The sequence below is a fragment of the Peromyscus californicus genome, unplaced genomic scaffold (assembly GCF_007827085.1).
Source record: "Peromyscus californicus insignis strain IS unplaced genomic scaffold, ASM782708v3 Scaffold_9__1_contigs__length_137607984, whole genome shotgun sequence".
Classification (NCBI taxonomy): domain Eukaryota; kingdom Metazoa; phylum Chordata; class Mammalia; order Rodentia; family Cricetidae; genus Peromyscus; species Peromyscus californicus.
In genome coordinates, this window is record NW_026294617.1 from 124,414,640 (window position 1) to 124,430,757 (window position 16,118).

Consider the following 16,118-nt stretch of genomic DNA (forward strand, 5'->3'; position numbering starts at 1 on the left):
AAAAAAAAAAAAAAAAAAAAAAAGATTGATATACTCGATATACTGAATTTTATATCCAAGAATGATAAAAATTATTTCTGTCATGAATTTCAAGACATAAGGAAAATCCTCCAAAAGCAGAAGGCACATAGTCTGTTGAATTTTATTTACTCTGCAGTCCTTAAACCAGGTATCTGGGTTTACCTGCTGGAGTTCAGGGGTCCTTGTCCTACTACAGAAAGACACTAGAAGGTGAATGTCACTTACATGTTCAAGGAAAAGTTTCTATCAGTTTTAAATGATTCTGGGGATCATCAGAGTTAGCAATAAGATAACATATACAATTCTATAAAAGTGTGTGTTTTACGTCTCCGTGGTGGGTATGTAAGAATGTATGCACCTAGCCTAACAAATGAGGAGTGTGACTATGGGTGTGAAGTGAGTGGAGATAGTCTGATGTATTGCTCTTGGGTACCAGTTAGCTGTGAATTATTTTGGTACAGCAAAAATAAGCTAGAATGAAAGCTGTAAACATCTTTGTATTTTGGTGCTTATACAAAGTCTTCAGATATAGTCTATAAATTTACTTCCTTGAAACAGTCTTCCTGCCTACAAAAATCAAATTGTGTTATTTAACTCCAATGCAAAGAACAATTTAAAAGTAATCTTTGCTGTTCAGCTACTGGAGTCTCCCAGGAGATATTAGTGGAGACTTCAAGGCAAATAACTATTGCATTTCTCCATAATGCCTTGCAATACCCACAGCATTTGCTTTAGGTAAGCAGAGTGTTTTTCCAGTATAATTTCATACACTTTTTCAAGTTCACATCACACTTCTCCTTCTTTCAAGTCCAAAAGAGCAGTTTCTCACGAACTACTACTTCTACTGGAAAGTTGGGGTTGGTGGCATATATACCCACTGTACTGCATGTGTTATCATACACTTCATATTCCTGAAAGTATTAATATAAGAATTGCATACACGTTTTAAAATGGGATTTTGGTGTACCCTGACAATTGTCTGGAATTGTCGTGGCCAAAGAGTGCAGTGCTGAGGAGCGGCAATGTTGTAGATGTGCGTGGGCTCTGAGACCTGTCATGTCCCTTCACTAGCTATGTGACCAGGGGAAAGACAGCCGGTCCTGTGTGCTTCATACAGCTTATCTGTAAAAATGTTACTAACTGTGATATTTACTTAGATAATTGTTATTAGAATAAAATATGTTGACATTTATAAAAAAATTCAATAACATTGGCCTGTAAAATGCTATTTAAGTAATTATTTAATATAAAATAAATTACCTAGGATCCTGTATTTTGTGATTTTATTTGTTTATTTTTTCACATGCAAAAAATGGAGCTTAAAGTTTTTGTGAGGCTGGGTGTGATATCCCAATACTCAGGAGGCTGAGGGCTGGAGGATCATGGGTTCCATACCTACTGAGAGAATAGAAAACGTTTTTATGCATGTTACTAAAGTGTCAATAGTGCTGATTTATTGGAAATTAAAATTTTAATTGGAAGCTTGTAAAGATAGCTCAGTGGATAAAATGTTTGCCCCACAAGCATGAGACCTGTATTTGGATCCCCAGAGCCTATATTAGAGCAAAAACTCAGCAGGTGTAATGGCCACCTGTAATCCCAGAACCCAGGAGATGAGGGATGTTCAGGACAAGCTGGTTCCCTGGACTTGGTGAACTTCAGGTTCAGTGACAGACCCTGTGTCAGTAAATAAAGTGGTGAGTGATGGAGAGAGACAACTGACATCAACTTCGACCTCTATACTCATGCTCAGGCGACCACCGCATGCACGTACACCACACACACATAGACATGTGTAATGCAAAGTTTGGCAGAAATGTTTACTGTGTCATTCCTGATGCATTTTCTGCAGAGTGTAGAATGTCCCCACCCAGTGTGGACTAGTGGGTTTTGATCACATACCTTAGCTTATTTGCTCCTTGCCCTACCTAAGAAGGGACGCTTTCCCATGGCAAAGGTATCAGATTAATCATTAAGACTTCACCAGCACTTGACATCATAATTAATCCATATAAATTACCCTAGTGATATTAAGAAAATAATTTATATAATCTGTGATGTGAGAAATCAGTTGTTTCATTATTCATCAAACATTCTGGAGTTTTGATTTAATTTAGTTTGTTGTGTATTATTTTACTGCTCTATTAACTTAATGATCGGTGCAATTATTTATAGTTTGTGATATTAGGTAACGGATTTAGTAGGTATTATTATTCATGATGAAATAATGTTTATGGATATTATGGAAAATTCTATTTTAATCTGAATGCTGTTTGCAGTTTGATTATAATGAATTCTTTTCTTTCTCTAAGATTCACATGAAACAACTGTAAATTTAATTTCCCATTAGTATAGATGTATCCTAATTCTCAGCATTGTTACTCATAGAATAGGCAGCTGACAGTTCTTACTCCTCACTTGGTTTCTTATGTGTTCGTTTATGATGTCGTTTGTTTATTTTTCCAAGACCACAGCTAATGACTGGTCTTTATTGTTGATTCTGTTGTTGGGAATTCCTCAGAGACATCTGTGTCCTGGCTTTGTAGTGCATTGCTCTAGTCGTTATTGCAACATAGGCTTTATATAACTTATAGAATTTCCATTTGTATTTATGGATTTCCTTGGCCATTCAGTTCGAGACCTATAGATTGGACTGGCCAATCTATAAAGGTTTTCACAGGAAAAGAAAATATGGGTGCCCAACTCATATGTAATTCCCAATTTTCAAAGCTTGGTATTGAAAACAAACAAAGCCGGGTATGGTGGTGTATGCCTTTAACTCAGCACTGGGGAGGCAGAAGCAGTTGGATCTCTGTGAGTTCGAGGCCAGCCTGGACTACAAAGTGAGTTCCAGGACAGGCTCCAAAAGCTACACAGAGAAACCCTGTCTCGAAAAATAAAAAATATTAAAAAAAAGAAAAGAAAACAAACAAAAAACAATGTCCAGTTTCTTGGTAAATTGGACCTGAATTAGCATATAAATTCACTTGTTGTCTTTACTATTAATTGTGAATATTCATACTTTTATTATGTAAAAATTAATTAATGGTTTGTTTACATAATTTTGGCATCCTGGTGGATATATACATATATATATATATATATATATATATATATATATATATATATATATAAAATCTTATACATATACTATCTTGTCTTTCTAAAATCTGAGGAAAATCACATATTTGGAAATACATTTGAATTCATAGTTACATCAATCTGTAACCATCAACACCGAATTGTGTAAGAATATAAAATACATTAAGGATGTTTTAAATTAACTATAGTTATAGTGAATAAATGAGACATTATATAATTAGGATTCATGGTTCTAGATCTTTCAAATAAATGCTATTGTTAATGTGGCTTACCAAATTCTCCATGGAAATCATTAGTAAAAGACTAAAGATTTGAGTGTCTGATTCTTATATCACATGTTTTAAAGAGCTATTTACCTGGCTCCACATGTTACTTACAGGCACTGATAACGTGTTATAAGTTAATGTGAGCCAACAAACAGCAATGTGATGTTTGAATACAGTGATGATAGCACATCATGAGATACCAATTTCATATGTTATGTATATTTGTGTTTAACTTTCTGAAGTTTAATCTTAGGATGGAAATTTCTGTATGAATTGTATTGTTGTGATAGTCACAATTTCCAGATAAGAAAGGTAAATAACTAGTTGTATAATCCTTTCATGAATGACATTGACTTTAAAGTTTTTTCAACAAACTAATTTTTTAAATACCTTGTTTTTAGGCATTTGCTACCAGGGAGTCAATTCCTCATGAGATCATCACTGTACAACATGAAATATAATTCACCCGGAATGACTCGCTCCAATGTTTTGTTTACATCCCGATATGGCCATTTGTGAGACTGAGTAGAAGACTACCATGGGCTGTACATAGTAACAATTCATTTATTTTCTCCAGCTGAACCTTAAGGAAGTGGCCCTTATGTGCTGTTTTATGTATATATGTCATAGAAGTGTGTGGAATACACACACCCATGCACTCAAGTAACATATAAATATATATTTATTATATGTAAGAAGAATTAGCAGAAAACTGAATTTAAGGTTTAACCTTTCTGGAAATGTAATAAACCATATTAAAGTTGTTTACACAAATAAATATGCAAATGTGTAGAATTTGCTAGGTTTATAATTGATTACTTCCTACTAGAAATGTTATTTTTGCTGCAGAGTATATAAAGCAGAATCGATCTTGAAGAGCCCATCACAGTGTTAAATAATTTTCTAGATAACACAGCTTTGACTTCAGAAAGCACTAATAGTATCTTATTACTTCTCTTCCTCACAGTAGCTCTTTAACAGTGAAACACAAAAGATGTAGAAGCCTGGGGTTGGTTTAATGATAGGATTAGGATTAAACAGGCTTATTATTACTATAGCACACCATAAAGTACTAGAAAATATCCCAGCCTGACTCTCCAACATTTTATTCCCCTATAGGGAAATTTAGCTACTTGTTCTAGTGTGTATTTTCAATAAGGATCTGATAAGATTATGGTGTGATCTAAAATGGGAGACAACCCAGGGGGTTAAGAATAAAATATAAACTTTCTTTAATTTGACTTTCTATGGGGAGCCACCTAAAGAAATGAGATGATGTCACATAAAGAAACAAGATGATGTCACATAAAGAAACAAGATAGTGGCAGTGATAGAGCGTTTGCTGTGTGACTTTTGTCTCATAAAAATTATCTAAAGACTCTTAAGTCTACATTGAGCATATGTCACTATTCATTGATATGCCCTGGAGGGGGTCTTTTGTTCAAAGTTCAGTATGGCATTGCCTTTCTGTTCAAAGGTATCATGTGTGTGTTTCAGAGCAGCATACTCCCATGCTCCCTTTTCTTGTCTGCCGTTTCAAATCTAATGTGTGTGCTTTCAGTTTCCATACAAATACAGACAGCACACTCACAGATTTTTGAACTCAGTAAATATAGTATTTGCTCAAACTTCCTTCCAATGGTTTTACTCACAGATGCTAAGTATTTGCAAAGCTCAAGATTGTTTACCACCTTTTCATATCCTGAAATCCACTTCCAGTAAATGGAGAAATGACTCTAAAGCAGCAGAAGTGAGAGCCCATTTGTCCCATGTTCATTCAAAGTTGGGTTGCTAGTTACCCAAAGTTGTAAGGTATATGTATTTTGCTTTTCAAACCACTCTTGGAAAGTATTTTTTTTTTTACTACAATATTCATTTTTTCACAAATTACTACTGGCTACTTTACTTCTTTATGGCTGCCTACCCACACACATTCCATTTCTTACTGGGTACATCCCATGTTAATTTTGTCTTGTGTTTTCCAAATGAAGAAAATGAGTGTGATATTTAGGAGTCCATATTTTGAATTTTTCAATATGTTACTGAGTTCTTAAAATAAGTGATGCAAATATTGGAACATTATAGAATCTTTATGGGATTAATCAACAAATCAGTCCTCTTTATGGTTTACTTGTAGTCATTTTTGTTTTAAAAATCATGGAGAAATAAAAGAACACAAAAGTCATGGAGCTATGTTTTAAAGTGATTGGTAAGTGATACCAACCCAGTTTCTTGGTAATTCACTTTGTTTATCTCAAATCACATGATCATTTAATTAGCTAGAGTATATGCTTTGGAACCTTTATCTTTTTTTTTTTTTTTTTTTTTGGTAATTTTTTTTTTAATTTATTTTAATTTATTTTGCAATACAATTCAGTTCTACATATCGGTCACAGATTCCCTTGTTCTCCCCCCTCCCGTCCCCCTCACCTTCCCCCCAACGCCCCCCCCCATTCTCATCTCCTCCAGGGCAAAGCCTTCCCCACAGACTGAGGTCAACCTGGTAGACTCAGTCCAGGTAGGTCTAGTCCCCTCCTCCCAGGCCGAGCCAAACAATCCTGCATAGGCCCCAGGTTTCAAACAGCCAACTCATGCAATGAGCACAAGATCTGGTCCCACTGCCTGGATGCCTCCCAAACAGATCAAGCCAATCAACTGTCTCACCCATTCGGAGGGCCTGATCCAGTGGGGACCCCTCAGCCATTGGTTCATAGTTCATGTGTTTCCATTCATTTGGCTATTTGTCCCTGTGCTTTATCCAACCTTGGTCTCAACCATTCTCGCTCATATAAACCCTCCTCATTCTCGTTAATTGGACTCCCAGAGATCCACCCAGGGCCTAGTCATGGAACTCTGCATCCAGATCCCTCAGTAGTTGGATGAGGTTTCTAGCACAACAATTAGGGTGTTTGGCCATCCCATCACCAGTGTAGGTCAGCACAGGGATCGCCCAATGACAGAGAAATGGAATGAGATCTACATGAACAGCCTGGACATGAGTGGGGGTAATGAAAGGCGAGGGTTGAGGGAAAGAGAGCTTGGGGGAGCGGGAGATCCCAGCTGGATCAACAACAGAGAGGGAGAACAAGGAATAGGAGACCATGGTAAATGAAGACCACATGAGAACAGGAAGAAGCAAAGTGCTAGAGAGGCCCACAGAAATCCACAAAGATACCCACACAACAGACTGCCGGCAATGGTCGAGAGACAGCCCGAACTGACCTACACTGGAACCTTTATCTTTTACAAGAAAGGAATTTTTATTTAAAACCAAAAAAAATTCGGACTGTCCAACATTAGGAATTTTCACTTTAGAAACACCCATCCATTAAAAACTAAGAGTACATTTAAATACATAACACTGCCAAGTATTAGGTAAACAAATATCATTTCCCTAGCTACTCAAGCAAGGCCTTGTTTTGAGCACTAGAATTTCATTGCCTACATTTTCCTGTTTCAACTAGTTGCATACGATGAAGTTGTGCAGAAAGCCATGTGCTCATTATTTATGTGCATTACCTGGTGTGCTGTGGACTGTGGTTGTCATAGCACCATTCCCTAATGAGCAGCTATGAGAAGACATGATAATGAGCCATGGAAGTCTCAGGAGGCCATAGACAGGTATTAGAGGTATAAAATATTCCTTAGTTTTTGTTATCAATTTCTTATGCATATGGTTAAGCATATCTGTGTAAGAGACAGTGTAAATCTCTCTTTCATAGGAGAAAAGGAGAAACCTCAGAAACTACTTAATCTCACCAGGATTTTGTTTTTTGTTTTTTTATTTGTTTGTTTTTAGAATGGATTTTAGTTTACTTACAAGGGTACGGGATAGGTATAGACAGGCAGCCCTAGTAGTTTGGTTCATCTCAAGGTTGGACTACTTCCCTAAACTGTTAGATATGAATATTTTCCAAATTGTCCAAGTAGTAACTTGTTTGTTTTATATCATCACCTACAAACATAATCTAAAGTCATGATTTAGTTTTTACTTGAGTAAGCCAGCCTTGTGGGTTTGAATATATTAAAGACCCCGTTGCAATTCATTTTACTTTGCATAAATTTTATTTTGTTGTATTTCACTTATCTTTAATATAGGAACATAAAGTTTTATATGGAGCACAGAGTTAAGCAACTCTGCTGTCTGTAAGGATTTGCCTAAATTAGACCAAATCCCCTAAAGTTTCCATGACTCCTCATCTCTAAAGTTCAAACCAAACCAAACCCACACCCCTTTCTTTTACCTAAGATTTATGTATGCATAGAAACTAAGTGGCTCCTAGACTTCAAGAAAATGATTTAATTCAAATTGTCTCTTTAGCTTGGAAAATAGATGAGTATGGGATTATGCTGATTTGAAATTTCAGATGTTTGAATATAAATTCAATGCTTTCTTCTTTAACATGTCAATGTCATTCTGTGTAAACATTATCTTCAAATTTAAACATATGCAATACACACTATTCAAAATACCAAAAAGATAGCTGCACACATGTCATTATTTAATCTTCTATAATGCACTGATTCATTCTTAAATATATATTCTTTTAAAAAATAGTAAATACCTCAAGAGTGACAGAAACTCCCTTCCTTTTCTATTTAGCAATGCTAATTTACATTTAGAATCTCATGCACTTGGTTCTAAGCATTAACCAACAATAAAAATATAACTGTACAATTGTGTTACTGTGACCTCGTGATTTGGGGGCATTTTCTTTTCTCTTTAAATTGAGAGCTTCAAGTGTAAAGGGCCATGATATCTACATATTGATCATTAGATATTTAATTGTTTTTCCACTAATGTTGGCTTGTAAAAAAATGAAAACTGTAGAAATATATTCATAAAGAAAACTTGATTCCTCACACTGCTTTCTCTCAAACCTATTTTCCTTCTTTAAATTCCCTTTGAAGCTTTAGCTGTGCATGGACAAAGTAAAGAAAAAGAGAAATATTGCCTTTTAAACATTGCTCTTCCTTGAATTCTTATAGTGGTGTGTTTTTACCTGAGCAACAATAAAACTTCAATGAAATATTGGGTCAAGTTCAGTATGCTGAGAACTTTAGGAACAAGGTTGAAGTCTGAATGCCTAAAACACATGAAATATGTGGATCTCTGTGAAGTGAGATACACTTTAATGTCTTACAACAGAAATTGATACTTGAAATGGCACACACTGAGATTGCGTCTATTTTTGAGGGTGTGTCATGAGGTGGTGTTTGGTGTATTGGAAGAAATTTACTCAGGTAGACATTGTGATGCTGAGGGTGTATAATCTAAGAAGAACTGTATAATGCTTCTCCTTTATAACCACGTGTGAACTCGAAAGATCTTGCCTTGACAAACACATCACTCAGCAGACTAATGAGTCTTAATTAGCAAGAAGGCTTGCCTGTGAAAAGTGGTCAGATGCTTATTCTATTTCTATCAAAGGCTAGCAGCCATTCTGGTACTTGAGTTCATGTAACAACTACTGTACACGCAACAGCATTGGAATTTTAATGGACTTGCAGAGAAGTCTGAATTCGAGGGTGAGAGAATACATTTGCTAACACGAATCATGGATCAAATTATCTCTGTGTGTTTTACTTCCTGTATATGAATATAAATGATACAGAAGATGCTCCTGAAATGTCAACAAACTGTGTCCTTGGCATTGCCATGGCATGCCTTAGCATGTGACACCTGTATGGTGAAATTACTTCAATTACTCAGATATGTTACTATAATAAAAATGTCAACACAAGAGTCCTACATTATGTCATCATTTGATTTCTATTTTTGCACATGTACATGCACACTGCACACACACATACTGATTTCAGTAGGAGAAGAGACTGTGTCCAATTAAGCAAATTGAATTAAGCTTTCAATTTAATGAACATATTTTTATAGCAATGTTTGCTACTGTCAATAGCTTTGAGAGGATAGTGCAACCTGTTATTAAGAATGAGGCCAAGAAGATAAAATGGTGATCGACTTTTCTTCACTGAATGGAAGACAGAGTGTTCTAAAAGTTAGTAGTGACAATTTAACCTGATTATATAATATATTATCTCAGGCATGAATTTCATGTTTTAGAAATTTTAATTTCATCATTTGTTAGCAATATCCAAAACTTCAAAATGAAGTACATTTTAGTCTTGTTGCCATTGCTCACATTGTTCTTTGAGATGTTTATAACAAATTTGAGATAGTTTCCCTTTATTTGTTTAATATGCTGGAGAAGGAACTCAGAGCTCCATGCATAGTCAGCAAGGAGTCAACGTTGAACTTTAGAACATATGGGCTTTCTTTAAAGAAAGGAGTGTAGCTGGGGTTATCTCCTGGTCCTGCCTGGCCCACCATCAGGACAAATCTCCCTCACCCACCAGTCCCGCAGCTGCTTGGACCCAAATAAACACACAGATGCTTATATTATTTATAAACTGTATGGCTGTGTGGCTCAGGCTTCTTGATAGCTAGATCTTACATCTTAAATTAACCCCTTCCTATAAATCTATACTTTGCCATGTGGCTCATGGCTTACCGATACTTTACATTCTGCTCCTCATGGCAGCGGCAGCTGGCAGCATCTCCTGACCCAGCCTTCCTGTTCCCAGAATTCTCCTCTCTCTTTGTCCTGCCTATACTTCCTGCCTGGCTACTGGCCAATCAACACTTTATTAATCAATCAGAGCAACACATTCAGAGCATAGAGAACATCCCACAGCAAAGGAGGCATATAAAAGAAAGGATCCAGTCAGGTAATGGGTAATTTAACACAGACATGCCATAATTTTTGTAATTGACAAACAAATGATATAAAAGTGACTATGTCTATGTATATGTGTATTTATATGTGTGTGCATGAATGTGTATATCTATGATCTGTGTGTTTGTGTATAATGTGTATATACATACATGTGCATATGTGTGTACATGTATGTGTATGTAGCTATGTGTTTGTGTATGTGTGTGACTATGTGTATGAGCTTGTCAACACTCTCATGTGCAGAGGCTGGAGGAGGTGTCCTCCTTCCTTGTTGAGCATCTATTCCATGAGACAGGGTCTCTCAGTTATCTTTAGCTCACCGTTTTTTAGCTAGGCTCTCTGGTCAGCAAGTTGAAGGGATTGTCCTGTCTGCTCCCCCACAGCTGGGGTTACAGGTGCACAGACCATGTTCATCTCTCTTGTGTGCAGCAGATCTGAACTTAGATTCTGGTGCTTGTGCAGCAAGTGCTCCTGCCCACCATGCTGCTGTCTTTCTCAGTGCCCCAAACTGACTTTTAAAATGCATTTTAAACATTCATACTATTTTTATAAAAAATATTCTATAGCTTTTTATTCTGCCATGAAAAAAGATGATGTCAATGTGACTGGCCTTGGTATCTGCCTATTTTATCAAAGAAATCATTATACATTAAATTATACCCATGTAATTCATATATATATATGTATACACACACATATTTCAGTTTAATTAAAGGTCTAAAAATCTTTAATTGTAAAATAAAATATCCTGGAATAGTTTATGGCATTAGAAATCATCTTCAAAACAAAATGAACCTTAAACTGTTTTGTCAAGAAGATAATAGAATTTTAAACTAATTTGGAGAGAATTTTTAAAGATTATTTGATTATTCTTCGTACATGTACAGAGGGTGGTGAGAACAGGGCCTATCACCATGGTGTGGCAAAAGTGGAGAAGAAAATAGTGAATGTAGAGGTGGTTGTGTTACACTACTGTCCAGACCTAAGAGGAACTGAGCAAGGGGACTGAGGCTGTAGCTTGGTGGTGCACTGCTCACTTCACACCAGCAAATCACTGTGTACAGTTCCACCACTGCAAAACAAACAAATCCCAAGAGTCGTGAAAGAAGAGACTAAAATATGCACTAGTTCTATACCAACTTCACCATGGTAACGTGCTACAGAGCATTTTCCAAGACTAGTCTTCTAGCAAAAGGACCTTGGAAAAGAGCAAACTAAACCAGTTTGCTTGCTAGTAAGTAATCAAGACACACAATAATGTATTCCAATAAACAATGATGTTATAGTTACAGGCACAGAGAATTAGACCTGGTGCAAGAAATTTACTAGGACTTGTCACTTGAGATTTGGTCATTAACAGAAGATCATTTAAACCTGATTTTTCAAGAGATGTGGCTTGGATCCAGCAAGCATGCCCTGAAATAAAATAAGCTTAATGGTGCACAAGTATCAGGTGAGACATTTGCAACATAATTGTGATGGGTAAAGTAGTGTAAAATACTTTAAGAATCCTGTCAGGATGCCATCAGAATGGCTAATGAAAAGACATTCAGCATCTATTGGGTCCTATGTGATAAGGGCTTTTGTCTTTAATGAGATTCTAACGTTACTTATTGGCAGCCAAGAGCTTTGTATGCTATCTTGGTATATCTAGAAGCACTTGATGGCCATCTGAAATGATATTCTCAAACAAAAGGGCTGCTGCTGATGTAGGAAGATGGAATTTATCCAAAGCTTGTCACATTATTTGTGAGAGACAATATTTATCGTGTCAGATGTTTTCCTGTGCCTATTTTATTTAGAGAAACATGATGGCATTTTCTCAGCCTTAGTAAGTCCTGTCACAGTTGTTTTATGCCATGCAAAATACTGTTGAATTATCCCTCTTTAACAATATGACAAAGCTATCCTTTGATGTATTAAGGAGTATAAACTGAAATGTAGGATTACAGTCTAAACTGAAAATTTAAGAATTATTTTTAAGATTTAATTTTCAATTATGTGTATCTATGTCTGAGTGTACATGGGTATGTGCACATGAGTGCAGATATCCACAGAGGCGAGGAGAGGGCATCAGATCCTCCAGAGCTGGAGGGACAGGTGATTCTAAGATGACTTACATGGGTGCTAGGAACTGAATTCAGGTTCTCTGCAAGAGCAGAAGGTGCTCTTAGCTGCTGAGTAGTCTCTCCAGCACCCTAGACTGAAGTATTTCATGCAGTTATCAAAAATATTGACATTCTCAACTGAGGAATGACTATCTTTGTTCGTCTCAGAAAGTGACACTCATCTTTTTGAACTATCATTTCATGACTCTCTTCCATATTTTAATCAATAATAGAAAGAAGGTGAATGAATGAAACAGTCCTAATAGTAAGTGTAAATGAAGACACATCCTTTGCATATTAAATCAATAATAAAACTTTCAAGGGTAACCACAAAACATGCATTTAGACCAGCTCTGTTTTATTATGACAGTTCTGTTGCTTGTATTAGAACAAGATCCTCTAAAAGATCAAGAATGGAATTAATTTCGAAACCTGCAGCATGCTGTTAGCAGTAAAAATGTTAATCTGTGTGTTTATAACACATCTGACTTAGAGGAAAAGTCTATGACAGAGAATATCTGAAAAATCAAGAATATATAAACCTTAATACATTCTAAGAAAATACCATTTCAGTGTATTACCTCATTTTCATTAAAATGATGAAAATGTGAATACAGAAAATCACTTAGTCCTCAGGCTAAAAATAGGTAGATCATCAAAACCTAATATCATTTTAGCTCAAATTGGTATTTGTTCAGTAAATGTTCTACTTCATAATGTGAAAAGTACAAAGGAAAAATTCAAATTTGGGTAAGAAATAGATCTTAAAAAAACAAACAGCTAATTCTATTGTTTTGCCTTCTGAAGCTGAAGCTATAGGCTTTCCATGAAATGTTTATTGCAAAAAAAAAAAAGAATAAGCAGATCCCTCAGAAATGATCTTGAGTTCATCCATCACCGCAACATCTTAGCCCCGGGTTCTTCAGTCAAGTCTTACTTATATTCAATTTTCAAATTATATCATCTCTCAGTTCCAACCCACTCACTTCCATCTTTTCCCCTATGAAGCACAGCTATGTTATCTCTAAAATAAAAAAATATAAATATAAACGTGAAACCAATCGTGCTAAATTTGGTTATCATAACAGAAGCAGTGTGAGCTCACACATATCCGAAAGAAGAAAAGTGGGAAAGACGTGCTGTTTAGCTTAGTTGTCACCGTGGCACAACCTAACACTACCTGGAAGAAGGTCTCATGAGGGACTGTGTACTTCGGGTTGGCTGTGGGCTTGCCTGTGGAATTGTCTTAATTGATGGAGGAGGAGCCAGCTCACTGTGAGCGGTACTATTTTCTAGGCAAGGGGGTCCTGAACTGTGTTAAGAGTCAAGAAACAGAGCTAAGCAGAAGCACACATGCATTCACCTCTCTGCTCTTGACTGTGGGTACAATGTGACCAGTTGCCTCATATTGCCACCATGTTTCTTGCAGCAATGGACTGTATAACCTGAGCTAACACTGCAATTGTGAGCTAAAATAACCCCTTTCTTCCCCAAGTTGCTTTTTGGTTAGGATATCTTCTCACAGCAACAGAGTCGAAGCTAGAATAAGATGATTTCATTTCTGCATCAATATCTTTCAGCATCATTTCTTCTTCTTAGCAACTGAGCCTACAAGCAGTGTCCTGTTGCTCTGGGAATCAGGTAAAGAATCCAACCTGTTTAGGTGTGGTGGCTGCTCAGAATCTCTTGTGTCCTGGTAAGCCAGAAGGAACCCATTTTAAGATCTGGCAGGTTCTGGTACCGATTTCCCTCTTCTAATGTGGGAGGTAGTTCCGCAGGAGCCTACTGATGACAAGAGGCAACCTAAGGGAGAAGAATCTAGTTTGGCTCATGGCTTAAGAAGAGACTAAGAAGGGGTACTGTCAATCCGTCTTGGCGTTCATTGCCTTTGCTTTAGCTTTGGCTGTGGTAGCGACAGGCATTTCCTTCACAGCTCCTTCCTTCTTCATCTTGGCAAAACAGGCTATGGAGGCTATAAGAGGTGCAGCCTCAAAGGAGGAAGTGAATCATGTTAGGGCTGACCGTTAGGCTTTATGGCCTAGGTCACTTCCTGTTCACTCTGTGCTTCCTTATTGCAGAGGAAACACTCTGTGGTCCTGGCAGCAATTCATCCACATTCACAATAAGACCAAGACATCTGCCACCTTCAGGTGACCCAAGACCTTGTGGTTCAGGAGGAGGCACATGGGCTATTCCAGAAGAAACAGCCTTATTTGAACATGTGCCGTGGTTGGATGTATCTTGTCTCCCAAGGGCTCATCTATTGTGGCCTTGGCCCTCAGCATGCCAGGTAGTAGGCAGTAGGTAGTAGGCAGTAGGCAGGGCGTTAGGATCATTCTGGCCCTGAAGGAGTTAAGGTAGTGCTCATGAGAGAGTTGGTCGATTTTCTCAAAGGGAGCGGACCTAACTGGTCTCATTGTCTGATTGTTTGATCTCTGTCAGCTCACTCCTGCTATCAGAGGGCCCAGTATGATACTGTAACAACATTAAGTCTGCCAGAGCTGAGCAGATACCACTCATATGCACTTGAACTTTGAGAACTGTAACTCTTTTCTTTATAAAGTTATCCAGTCTCAGGTGTTTTACTACAGTAATGAAAAGTGGAATGACACAAGGTGTGTGAAAAGTCTTTTCTTTGGATCCAATCCCAAATACCCAGATGCCATGTTTCATAGTTTGGATTTTGTCCTTATGGGATTATTTAAATTATATTCCAAAAACTACTCTAAAAACTGTTTATACAATGTATTTTGACCATAACCCCCATGTCTTTCCAGATTCCCTACATCTTCATACTTACCCAACTTCATGTTCTTAAAAAAGAAAAGAATAAAATCAAAATAACAACAACAACAAAACCAAAAAAGCCTGTGGAATTCATTTTGTGTTGGTCAACTATTCCTGAACATGAGGCCTGCCTTGGAGTGTGTTTGTAATTCCCAGTAACACTCCATTGGCAAACACTGATTTTTTTTTTTTTTGGTTTTTCGAGACAGGGTTTCTCTGTGTAGCTTTGCGCCTTTCCTGGAACTCATTTGGTAGTCCAGGCTGGCCTCGAACTCACAGAGATCCGCCTGGCTCTGCCTCCCGAGTGCTGGGATTAAAGGTGTGCGCCACCACCGCCCGGAAATAAAAACTGATTTTTCCATTTCCCAGAAGATATCAATTGCAAACTGTTTCTGGATTAGAGGAGGGACTTTGTGAGTACTTCCCCTTGTTTATGCTGAGATTTTGTTGGCTTGTTGTGTATGTTGTCAGAGTCTCTGTGAGTTCATATTAATCAGCCTTTTAAAATAGAGCTGAAGACACAGAGTCCATATTTTAAGAAGTTGGCTACATTAGCCCTGTGGGAGAGAGGAAAGACTGGAAATTGGGAATAGCCCCACAAAACAGTAGTCAAGAAGTTCCTTTCCCTCCTCTACCTTCCCCTCACATTCTATTCCTCTTCCTTTCCCCTCTCTTCTCCTTTCTTCCTCTCCCCTCCCTTCCCCTCTTGTTCCCTCCCTTACCTTTCCATCTCTTGCAACAGTGTCTCATAAAGCTCCAGCTGCCCTTGAACTGACTATGTAGTCTAGAATGATCTGGAACTTCTGCTTCTCTGAATCGACATCCCAGATTATTGGCATTATAGGCACCACCACACACAGGATACCTGTGCTGCTGGGGATGGTACCCAGGACTTCGTGCAAGCTAGGCAAGCACTCTGCCAACTGACCTACATTCCCAGCTTCCAAGAGACATTTCCATGAAGGATTCTATCAGACAAAGAATAAAGGAGAGACATTGGAACCTTCCTAAAAAAAGTTACCACTAAAATTCTTTAGGAAAAAAAAATCTTTGTTTAATATATAGATTAAAATCATTCCTTT

General features: G+C 37.3%; 1 protein-coding gene across 14 annotated transcripts in view; it reads left to right on the forward strand.

Moving 5' to 3' along the window:
* The window catches only part of Ttll7 (tubulin tyrosine ligase like 7), a 217,840-nt gene that overhangs the window by 120,340 nt on the left and 81,382 nt on the right, over positions 1-16,118 (forward strand). For 3 of the 14 annotated variants that reach the window (XM_052730705.1, XM_052730704.1, XM_052730706.1), the window contains one exon: positions 3,791-9,141. The exons of the other annotated variants lie outside the window; for them this stretch is intronic. In XM_052730705.1, the coding sequence (XP_052586665.1) occupies positions 3,791-3,908 (118 nt within the window). In that variant the 3' untranslated portion in view covers positions 3,909-9,141. Of the gene's footprint in view, positions 1-3,790; positions 9,142-16,118 lie in introns of those variants that run through there. 14 annotated transcript variants of the gene reach the window in all.